The 12,662-nt window shown below is 34.5% G+C and overlaps 1 protein-coding gene across 3 annotated transcripts in view; it reads left to right on the top strand.

Moving 5' to 3' along the window:
* The window catches only part of LOC126839292 (protein Tob1-like), a 39,693-nt gene extending 27,173 nt beyond the window's left edge, over nucleotides 1-12,520 (top strand). Inside the window, exons 2-4 of one of the 3 annotated variants that reach the window (XM_050574521.1) lie at nucleotides 5,489-5,904; nucleotides 6,298-6,695; nucleotides 8,972-12,520. In XM_050574521.1, the coding sequence (XP_050430478.1) occupies nucleotides 5,506-5,904; nucleotides 6,298-6,695; nucleotides 8,972-9,482 (1,308 nt within the window). In that variant the 5' untranslated portion in view covers nucleotides 5,489-5,505 and the 3' untranslated portion in view covers nucleotides 9,483-12,520. The remainder of the gene's footprint in view (nucleotides 1-5,488; nucleotides 5,905-6,297; nucleotides 6,696-8,971) is intronic. The other 2 variants (XM_050574520.1, XM_050574522.1) reach the window with 2 other exon arrangements.
* Nucleotides 12,521-12,662: the final 142 nt, after the last annotated feature.

Below are 12,662 nucleotides of genomic sequence, written 5' to 3'. Positions count from 1 at the left end.
TTGAGTAGAGAGTTCCTGATAATATACCACCCCCTCCATATGTATGTTTAAAGTTGCAGTAAGTTAATGCCCAGGAAGTTTTGTAAAATCTAAACCATCAAAAAATTGAATGAAATTTACATAGCCGTCTATCCAATGAATCATGTTATATAGCACATTGTCTGAATTAATTTAATTAATTAATTCCACACGGACTGTGAATGTCTTAATTATGCGTGTATTGTTGTGTAATAAAGTAGGCATGGTTTAACTGATATGGTTTGGTAATGGTTTGTGAGAAATATTTTAATTATTTACCCACCGGAAAAATTCTTAGGTATATTCACGCCTCTTGAGTTATTACTTATTACATGTTAACGCATTATCAAACTACACATTTTTCAATAAGAAAACGAGTGGCACTCACTGTCGTCAGTTTAATACACGTATACGGCTACTGGTGCGGTTTATCTCTTTTGGCAGGCAACTAACTTGAAAGAAAGACTACCTTATAAGGGACCGAACTAGGCTTTAAAAAACTACTCCCGGTAAAAAATAAACTCATTTTATATAATAAAAACATTAAGACAACGGTCGAGTGGTGCAAGTTATTTTTTTAAATCGTTTTAATAATAATTTGTCAACATAGCCGCGGTACTTATTATAAGGTTGTAATTATTTTTGCTGAAGTAGGTTTCAAAGAGCGACCGTCCAATAGAAATTAATCTATAAAATGTCTTTGTACTTACAGTTTGGAGCTGATGAAACAATTTAATCTTTTAAGTCGATTAAAAACGGGTCGGTTTATCGAGAGAGAGAGGAAAAATCACGAGTACATAATCGCACTATGTGTGATTAACATCGATTTTATAAGAATACATATTATAATACTCGAGTTCAATGTTTGAAAAATCAGTCTGTCTACATAGTTTTGTGTATTGAATGATCTTCCAAAAGTCATCTATGATCTAACGAATATAAATTATTTAATCCACTGATCAACTGCTGTGTACAATAATATATTATTAGCATAGACCAACTAAGCGGTTTATACGATTATTAGTCTTTACTTTTGAACTGAATTAATGTGTAATATACAAATTCATATACATACAAAACCGTGCATATGAATCGGTTGAAGTCCGTAATTGTGACTAGGCAAATTAATGCCTTCATGTTGGATTAAAAAATAAGTTAACCGGCTTATCGGTCAATGGTATGTTATTATTATTTCATTTTTATTGCTGTAGTCTTTCGCAACGGCCGATTTTGAATGAATGCAATTTACCATAACCCGTGATCTCGCAATACTACCAAGACAATGATAACACTTTACAAGGAAATTCCAATAGTTATCACTTATCGTATAATTCCACAATTACCGGTCACGACGATTGTCATATTTTTATGTCTTCTATAGGATGCGATCATGGTAATATTATGAATAATATAGAATACTGTACAGTCATTCACCGTTTATTTAAAAATTGAAATTTAACATTAATATTATTGTAATTGATAGTTTCATTGTAATTAATAATGCAAGACAAACATTGTTTGCAAAGGAAGAATAAGGGATATCATTTAACACGAGTGTAGGTATATCTAACGAATGAGTAACTTTGGACGGGTAAATAATAGATATGACTGTAACTATACGGTGTTACACAAAAACTATACTTAAATATTAATTCTGGAAACGTTTTGTACACGCACAGCGTACCACACATGGCCACACATGCCTAACAATACGGTTGTCACTAAGTATCGGGATTCTGGTCTAGTCAGCTTACACGCGTGCAATTTTGTCGCCAATTTATTATACTATATACAATATTATATTACATATTATAATATGTATACTGTTTTTAGGTACCTTTTTACTCAGTGCGTGTATTAACCTTTGGACGCTCTAATATTGTTATAATATTTTGTCGAAATTATTAGTTTGTTTTTGTGTGTGTAATCTTTATTAGGAAACAATCTTTTGAATTCTGCGCAATGCGCATATAAATAGACGAAGTCATACCTGGAGATAAATTTAATCATCAGACATCATCAGAGTGTAGCCGAAAGGGTCAGACTGGCTTCTGACCTAGTAGTTTTTTCATATTGATTACCACTACATCTTTGATACAATAAAATATGTAAATTAAAAAAATGTTTCTTATTCCATGATTAATTTTGGAATTAATCATGGAATAATAATATCTTAGCAATCGAGTTGGTCTTAGTTTGTGTTTGGTTAACGTAGATTGAACACCGGTTTTCTTGAAAGGATAAAGAATCTCTTGTCACCTTATTTTCTGGTAAAACGGATGTTATAGACTAGTTTTTTTTAGGAAATTTCATGGAATGTGCGTGGCGGAAAACACCTTATCTTATACCCTGGAAGTATAGTCAAGTGGTTATGGTAAAATAATTTCAATAATTCTGTACCAAGCGCACCGCGGTCGCATTGTTGATTTGCCACCCTTAAAATACAGAACTATATTTATATTATGCTATGAAAGTAGGTCGACCGCCGAACGAACCCCGAGATTTTTCGATTAACTCTGTAATATACTGTACAAACATTATTAAACGGTGGAAATTGGAAAAGCGAGCACTTGTAAATCATAATAGAGCATTGTAGTGTAGTATATTCAGTAGGTAACGCACTAGGATTTATTTTTGGGAGAGGTTTTAAAACCTTAAATTCTTCTTTAGTCGCTCCATTATTGTTAACTTTATTAACCGACACTATCCATCATATTACAATAATTGTAGGTCTATTCAATACATTATTAACGAATTAAGTAATCTAATTAGTTTTAATTAGGTATGTTGGGTAATGTTATGTTATGTTATAAAATGGGGACGAGTTAAATTGCGACCCTACCACCCACTAATTTACCTGTATGTGTGTATAGAATTTTTAAGGGTAGCCGCTGCTATCTAGTATCCATAAATCACATCAACTTTTTGTGGCATTGACATCAGCTATCGCCACCAAAGTCGGGAGTAAAAATATTATATTATGCCAGCGCAGCATACCATCAGAAGATGATTGACTGGTCAGTAAAATGGAGACACTTGTATTTTCCCGGTACTTTAGTCTTTAGTGGTTATAAGATAATGGCTTGATGTTTTGCAATGTACACGCTGTACGCAATAAGCGACGAAGCCGTGTGTCCAGACACTCAAACACCCTACCTAACCGCTGTATTATGAACAGAATGCCGGTACCGGTTACGTTTCTACTTAGGATCATCGGTGGAAGTTTGTGTTATGACAACCTGTCCACCTCTAACTAAAAATATTTGGTGTAATTTTATATTTTTAGACGTAAATAGACGGCAGAGGACCGTTGCATAACTCGTTAAACGCCAAAGTTTATTATTATGCGCACACTACACGCAACAATAATAGTAGTATGTTTTTTACTACAACTGCGTCGCCATAAAAAAGGCCTAAGGTCCGAAAAAAATGAATGTCGAAAAATTAGTGTTTGTTTGTCCCGCCCGTCGACCTTGGTGAATCGCCGTTGAATATTATTTCGGGAACTTGAAAAATAACAAATAAAGACTCGATTGGCAACGGATCAATATAGAATAAATACTATAGTATGTCTCAAAATTGCCGTTGAAATTTTCAATACTCCGTTCACCTTTGTCCGAGTTAAGTTTGAAAATTGACTAAAATCTAAGATATTTTTCGTCATTAAGATCAGAAAACGGTCCATAAAGAGTGGATGTTTTCAAAACTTTTCTGAAGCTCTGAAGTTAACGAGTAATTGTTTTGTATTGTCAAGAAAAAATATTTTATTTATTACTATTTTTTAATAGTTAGACACTGCTGTATAATATAATTATGCATTAGCGCGTTACCAATCGTTGATCATAATAATATCACACACTTCTTGCGTCCAATAGTAATAATCCAGCGATACGGTAGTGGCGCGGAGCTAAGTAAAAAGAAAAGCATAGCATCCACATTCGTGTATTCTATACACGAAGCATCGCACTTCCATAAAATGTGTGTTCATTTTACCATACATTTTGCCACTTTTTTGTGAGTGAACAGTTGAACAGAATTGATCATATGAGATATCAGTAGATTGGGAAAGTTGTATAGAAGGATACAGGCACATAAACATATAGAGTGGTTGAACACTTCTTAGTTCCAAGCAAAGTAGTAGAACATTTCTGAGGTCTCGAGATACTTGTTTTACTGCTTGTGGTCTCTGCGCGCCAAACAATGTTGCTGAAGTGGTCGGAGAGGGATCGGGGGAGTCCCCACCACTACGTCTTCGCTGACACGCCTTTACTGACTGATCGGTCTGTCGGGCACCGGCACGACGTTGTTGCTGACCGCGGTTTATTGACCATGTGTTGTGTTTTTCTTTAGCTGCGACGCTTGCCCCTGTGATTTGTGTGTGTTGGGTATTTTGTGTTATTATTTGGTATTGTAGTCTGATTATGATTTGCAATTATTATTGTACTACAAGTACTACATTTTTCATTAACATATACTCATGTATCTCTTAGGTACTCAAAAAACGTTGGCTCACTAAATGTACAAGTTATAAAATAAAATTTTCTCATTTTTGCAATTCTATATTCTGTAATAATGAGTGAGTACTCTTTGTGTCATTTCTACTTCTATGTATAAAAAAACTACTGATATCCCAATTCCCAACAAAAACACTTTGTTAACTCATTGTCAGTGTAAATGGTCGCTAAGTAAAAAAAAAAAAATAAGCGTTTCAACATAAGCCTTAAAATACGTGACATAGGAACTAAATAATTAATTTTATCTTTTGATTGGCCTTTTCATTGTGCTTTGAAAACGCGCTTTTGGCGGAGTCTAACTATAAAAAAAGACTGTTCGGGAGCGGACGGCTAAATAGTAGGAGGGTCCCTCAGCATAAATATAATAATTGGGTCACGGGTTATTGTGAGCGCGGACGTTCATAATGGTTCGTTCGATTCCAACGTTTTATTAGAACCCAGTGGTAGAAATTAATAAAATACACACATACACTCACCAATGAAGCGACGGTGTAAGCAGGCCATAATTATCCTTGTTGATGTTATTGTTATTATTATTATTATAACTACGATTTATGTCATTATATTAGTTCAACCTTCGGCCGTGATATGAATAATGACCGCACATCGTAATAACCACGCTCGACATCCTGGTTAGGGCTGAACGGTTCCGTTCTAGATAATATGCTGGACTGTGTGTGGCTGTATAGAGTATGATGTATGCTCCGCATCGAAGCTAAAATCAGCATGTGTGTGTGTGAGTCGTTTACTCGTATCATTATGCGCGTCGGCTAGTGTATAGATCGTTATTATTTCACTCCGAAAAGTTAAAATCTGTGTGTTAGATCAAGCGTAAGCAGCGAGTGACATCGCTGCCAAACGCCCGCCCGCCTTTGCCTAAACAATATAAGCTAGAGAATTACAGGTTAATGTCCGTATTTTTATAATAAAATGTTTTGCATTTTTGTTTGTATCAGAAATCAGCCGTTCAAAGATGCATATCGAGGTCAGCGTGGCGTTAAACTTTGTGATCTCTTACCTGTACAACAAGCTTCCTAGGAGACGCGTCAATATATTTGGCGAAGAACTGGAGAAATGCTTGACTGAGAAGTTTGCCGGCCACTGGTACCCGGAAAAACCGTACCGCGGGTCGGCTTACCGTTGCATTAAGACCGGGTCGCCCATCGATCCGGTGTTCGAAAAGGCGTCCCGGGAGAGCGGCGTGGCCATACAGGACGTGCTGGAGAACTTGCCCCAGGACCTGGCCGTCTGGGTCGATCCCGGCGAAGTGAGCTACCGTATTGGCGAGAAGGGAGCTGTCAAGATCTTGTACAACGAGAACGGTGGCGGCTTACAATTCGACGCCCACGACGATCGCAACGCCGACCGAGAAGTATGTATTATTATAGCAAATATGTAGCATGTACTGAAATATTGCAGAGGCCAGAGACCCTTAGAACTTTTATAAGAAGCCCGTCCCAGATAACATCGTTCTTAAAAATTAAATAATACAATTATTTTATTGATTTCTGATCAATTGTCAATAGTGTACAATTTTAACTTAAAGTAACAAATTATCTAAAATAATATTCTTCGCTATTTAGTGCTAGTCTATTTATTGAAGCTGCTCTATGTATAAGCCGCTCGATTCCTCTGAGCCTTTGTTGACACTAGAAAAACGTAATTAAAAATAACAAGTTGAGATAATCTTACGAAAAGCGAGAAGCTCTTTGGGGTTTTGAGCGGATTTTATTTGAAACTATAGAGACGCTTTCATTTTTTACAGGTGGTCAAGACGTTCAACCCCGAAGCCCAGTGTTTCCGGCCAATCGACTCGGTGGCGTCCAGTCTTAGCTCGTTGAGCATTTCGCCGCCGGACAAGTGTATGGCCGGTTCACCGCCCTTGGGCAGCGGTTCGGACAGCTCATCTCCCACACAACACTACCATCACCTTCTCAATCAGCCGCAGCAGCACAACATCCCGTTCAACAAACCTATTCCGCCGCCGCAGCAGCAGCAGCCGCGAAGTCCCAGCAGTGCATCCGCATACGCGCCGGCCAGACAACCGTCGGCACCGTTGACGTTCACCACGGCTTCGTTCGCACAGACAAAGTTCGGCAGCACTAAATTGAAGTCCAACAACAAACGGGCTAACAGGTTTCTGTTAACTGAATTTCTAGACAAGTAGGCGAAACCGTTAAACGATATGGTATTAAATCAAGAAATACAGCCGGGGGTGGAGTATCGGATCGTTTGGGATTCACCTTAAATCGAGTATAAACATAATATGAGATGCATATTGATTACATCGGGATTAGGGTCGGGTGTCTGGGCTGGAATAATATTATTGAGTTACGGGCTTATTATATGGTGTTTTGTATTTATAGGGTACAGGATATTTTTGTTTCAATTAAGCTCCTTAAGCCGACCGGTTGCTAGCTCTAGGTCGGAAAACTCCTTTTGTATTAGAGCGTTTTATGGGTAATACCCCGAGTTTAAAAAAAACTATTTTCAACATATTTTTTTCATTCTACCGGCTGCTCTTTTTTTCGCTAACCTTCGTGTAGTATGTCATTGTACGCGTAACATGCCATTGAACAACTGGTTACCAACTGCAGTAAACGGTTGCGCATTCGGTGTGTTCGATGGTACTATTGTGGCGGTCGGCGGAACAACTGATCACACACTCGGTGCGCGCAAATGGAAATTAATGCGGTGCCGTTTCTTTAGAGGCCACTTTGTCGGTAGTGTTGCAAAACGCCAACAACATTAATTGTACGGCTCATAGGTGTCAAACGAAATGGTTAACAAAAAAACACTCGTTATAACTGTGACAGATGGCGATTTTATATACTGTTTATATATATATATATGCGTATGAGTGTGTGGTTTTTCCTCGTCTCTGGATGTGTCGTTTAGTTTTTTTTAGCAAACTGCAGGCATAGACATACTTATCTACTTTTTATACACCCGATGTTTACAGAGCCGTTTAAGAATAGTCGTGAGCTCAATTACTGTCCTTTGGTAGAACAAATCTGTTGTTAAATTGTGTACAGCCGGACTCGAACGGATGAAGTAATTAGCTCTTTTTTTTTACTCTTACCTTTAAACATTTACTGTTCATCGATGTAAAATTGGATTAAAACGATTAGCTAGGTTGTACTATGGAAGGACATTATTACGTTTTATTAGCGTTAAATTTCAATAAAAATGAAAAGTGGAGAGACATTAGCAGTAAGCGCACCCAAGCCCCTTCAAATTGCTTTCTGGTATGTTCGGCGTAAAATACACACTATATCGATTTCAGTAGGCTTGGCCTACTTCGGAATAAAGTAACCGCCGGCGGTAGCATATCCATGTACCCGCTTATTAAAAATGTTTCAGTTATTAATCAATATTTTGTTACATTTAATCTATTCTTAAATACACAGTGATCTTCTTCTTCTTCTTCTTTATCTTCGCCTTACACTCCCAACTACATAAGGTCGGCCACTCTAGTCCTACACCTCCATAGAGCTTGATCTTCTACATCTCGTTCAAACACCCCAGCTATATCACTCTCAATTCCGTCCATCCGTCTTTTATTTGGTCTTCCACTTTCTCTTTTTCCCTCTACATCCATAATACCTCTCACTGCCTTTGCCTTATCTCTTCTCATAACATGACCGAACTATCTCAGCCTATTCTCTCTCATTTTCTCCATAATTTATACAACCCCTAGACTCTTCCTTATGTATTAATTTCTTATTCTATCATCCCTAGTCACTCCACTCATCCATTTTAGCATTCTCATCTCCATTACACTCATTCTCTGTTCAGGATTCTTGTCTACTGCCCAGTGCCCAATATTCCGACCCATATAACATTGCTGGCCTCACTACCGTCCTATAAAATTTACCTTTCAATCTTATAGGTATCCTCTTGTCAATCAAATATCTGACGCTCCCCTCCACTTCATCCATCAATAATTGAAGTGGAGGAATACACAGTGATCAAGCTGATAATTGCTAAAAATTGTTTATTAGTAAAAGAAATGTCCAATTTTATCAATTAAAACTTGATGTTCCTGTTTTAATAATTAAATGAAATTTGAAAATATTGCATCAAAATTACAGACAAATTTGTACATTAGAGCGCATATTGAAGCTGTACAATCTCTTAAGAAACTGTTAATTTGGTCATTAAATACTGGATGACTGTAAAGTTCTCAACAATTTTCTTTTGGCTTAAAATTGCGTACCATAATAGCATTGCCGACTTCGGCCGTCTGGTTCATATTGTTCCTTTAGTTATTGTTGTCCGTTACGTTGTTTGCTTATCTACTAGAGTAGAGAGGCATGTCAAAGGAAGGCCCTAAACAAAAACTGGATGGGTCACATAATATATAAGATTATCATAATATTAGGTAAATTGTGCTGAAGACAACGTTTAAGCTGACCAGTTGGTCCGTCTTGTTACAGGATGTCACCGACAGAATTTGCCAACTACATCAAACAACGAGCGGTCTTGCAACAGCAGCAGCAGCAAATAGCCGGCGGAAGTGGACAGCGGCCGGTATCCCCGGTGCAGCAACAACACCACCGCGGTGGACAGAACGGCGAGTCGGCGTCCAACTACTTCTTCCAGCAACAACAACATCAACAGCAGTACAACGGTTATCAGAGACCGCGCCAATCCAACGGATACCGAAACAGCGGCGGGGTGTCTGATTACTCGCTTTCACAACTGCAATTTCCCAACAATAGCAGCGGCGGCAGCAGCAGCGGCTGGTCCACATACAGTGAATTTGGCCCTCGACCGTTCGGCTCACCGATGGGCCCTTTGTCGCCTTCCAACTACGGCGGGGCGCAATCGTCGGGCCCGCAACAGCCGCCGTCAGCGCAACCAAAAATGGACAGTTACAACAGCATGGGCTTAGGCTCATCGTCGTACAGATCTAGTCCTTATCAGCAGCTGTTGGTTGCTAACTAAATCGGCGTCCCTTCATTAAGTAACAAAATCACTTTGCCCCCGATCCGCCCACCTTTTTTTTACATCCATACAATATATTGATATACTTGCCTATTTCTCCTTCCTTACTTCCTCACTTTGACTTAAGAAAATACACCATGTTTAGATGTAAATTATAAAACACAATTGCCCCTTCTAGACTTTCATTCCTAAATACCTCCCACCCACCCAACTCGCAAGAGTTTCTTCTTACTTCTAAACAGACGCCTGTTATAATAATTAGATAAGTTATTTTCTAATAGACACTTTATATACTACGTTTTTCTTTAAATATAATATATACTAAATAACATCAATGTGATTCATCACCGTAAGTATTATTAATTTTTTTTTTTACAATTTTATTTTTCTTTTTGACTAAAACTTTTTAATAACTTTTTGAATTAACACGTATATTATATAATTTCTTTTTTTTAAGTAATGTCTCTTATTATCGCGCAGAATTTTTATTATATATATATATATATATGTATATATATATACACATACTATATTATATACTATAGATACTGTTTTTTATTTGATTATTATTTTTACCAATGAGAGGATTAGAACTTAATTTATCAAAATTCATATAATATAATTTATTGGTAAACTCATTTTACAATTCATTACATTAATGTTTATAAGAAAATATGTACATTATTTAATGTTCTGTGAACAGCTAAAAATACAATAACCAACCCCTATAAGTTAATACACATTTTTATTACGCTTAAGTTATTTAAGACAAGGTTATACTCTTTGTAAATATAATAGAATCTCCCATAGTTAAAAAAAACCCTTCGACTTACCCCTCTCTCTCTTTCTCTGTGAGAATCATCACTTTTCAATACTTGCATGCTAATTTTAAATTTGTAAGATTATTTAAATGGAACAATCTAATCGCAATAATCACATCATAGTAGATGTTTTAAATATATAGTCTTATCGGCTTAATTAATTAATTCATATTTATTTAAACGTCATTCAATTTGATAAAAAATTAATGACAATATAAAAAAAAATTAAACAAATATTTATTATGTACTGGAAAATATATCGATGGATCTCGCCGGTTAAAAAAAATGTACTTGCATTTTGCTATTTAATTCGAGGTTTACTTAAAAAAAAAAACCAATAACCATTTTTTTTGTTTTCGTCGTTATTATCCAATTTGAAGTGCATGCGTTTTTTTATTGTAATTTCAAAGCTTTAAATTAAAGGTTTTATTTAGTAAATGTTTTATTATTTTTATTTTTTAATTTATTTGGTATTTTTTTACTCTTTATATTATGATAAATATACGTACCTTATATATATAAATATATGTATATGATTGTTATGAAATATTTGGGTTTTTTTTAGTAGATTTAGAAACTATTATTGTCTAAGTAGTCAAACTTATCGTGTTACAATTTTTTTATTATTATTATTGTTAAAATCTATATTTTTTGTGAATAATGTTGTCTTAGGCCATTTTTCATACTATATATTTATTAACATAAACCAAACATGTTATATATTTAACATGATGTATGACATTTTTTTTAATGTTAATTTTTTACTGTGCACGTTTTGAGCGAATGTAATTTACTATACCTACCTGTTCCATTGTATGAAAAACTTACCTAAACTATTAATAATTATTGTTACCATCAAGTCGGCTGATGTATTATTGTCGGGTCGTACTTACATACAATTTTCCGTTTTATATGCAATTGAAAATAATACATTAAAAATAATAATGATTTCTCCTAAGTTTAATGATTATGTTTGAGTAGGTAATATAACAATACTTAGGCTTAAGAATACACGTTTTTGATCCCGTTGTCTTCCAAAGATATCTCCATCATAAAATTTACTTTGTCCTTTCTCCAAAATTTATAAACCTTAAGAATTAGTTTACATTTTGAACACAAAGACTGCTATTGACATAACCATAGTTTTAGTTAACAGGCTCGTAGTTCATAAGCTTAAGTGACTGACAATTTTTTTTTTAAAGTAATAACAAAATATAACTATAGTTCATGGTAAAAAAGACTGGAATGTCAACGACTTGTACTAACTACAAAATGACCTTTCATAATATATTACGAGTGCAATTAAGCAGTAATATTGAAAAAAATATTAACACTAGTTGCATTATACCTGTTTGTTTTATCATGCATACAGTATCCATTTTTGAGTGTAAAACTACGTTTTTATAATATAATAATATTACAGTATTTTAGTATTTTCTTTGACAATCTTATTCGGCAATACCTACACATACGTGTTTAATGTTTTTCCTAAAGTTGTTTATTATCAATTTCTTTTATAGTCCCCTCGCTATCAATATACCCGATTACCACTTAAAAATATTTATATATTGAACTTACTCCTGTGATGTGTGAATATAATAAGACCTTTTCGGTATTGACAATATTTTTATAATGAATATCTAGATCATATTATAATAATACAATACATTTACATTAATAAGCTACTCTGGCGTAGGAATTATAATAAGCGACTTGAGTGCGAGTGTGTTTGTAAAATAACCTTTATTTTTCATAAATTCAAATTAATATATTGTTATAATTTAATAAATGCTTAGATATTATGTATCTATGCAAATGGAACAGATAATTATTTGGAATCTAAGTGTTAACTAAATTATTATACCAAGTAAAACAGATGTTATAATAAAAAGTTCTATATATTACAAATATCTTATGTAATTATACTTATTCAACACATACACAATATTATCTAGACATTTTCAAACTATTTTTACTATTTTAATCATATCATAAGAAAATTGTTTTTAAATCTTTATAATAATTTTAGATTTTATCAATTTATACCATAATATGCATATTATTATTGTTTTAAAAATTATTTGTAAAACATTGGTCTTAGTAACCAATTATGTTTCGGTGTTACAAGTTACCTATAGTGTATTGAAAAAAAAAACAATAATTGTTTAATCAGTTTAAGACTTAGGACGTTTTTTGCTTTTTTTGGTATTTTTAATATTATAAACTAGGAAATAAGAATATATATATATATATATATATATATATATATACACACTATATTACTGTCAACAAAACTTACGACATAATAATTTTAAATTAATAACTATTTAATTTTTAGATGTTTGAACATTTTTTAAAA

Source organism: Adelges cooleyi, unplaced genomic scaffold (genome assembly GCF_023614345.1).
Source record: "Adelges cooleyi isolate 19-005CV unplaced genomic scaffold, UGA_ACOO_1.1 ACOO_flye_CR_arks_rails_tigmint_CR_PRNA_30, whole genome shotgun sequence".
NCBI lineage: Eukaryota > Metazoa > Arthropoda > Insecta > Hemiptera > Adelgidae > Adelges > Adelges cooleyi.
This window is presented reverse-complemented; position numbering and strand designations above follow the sequence as displayed.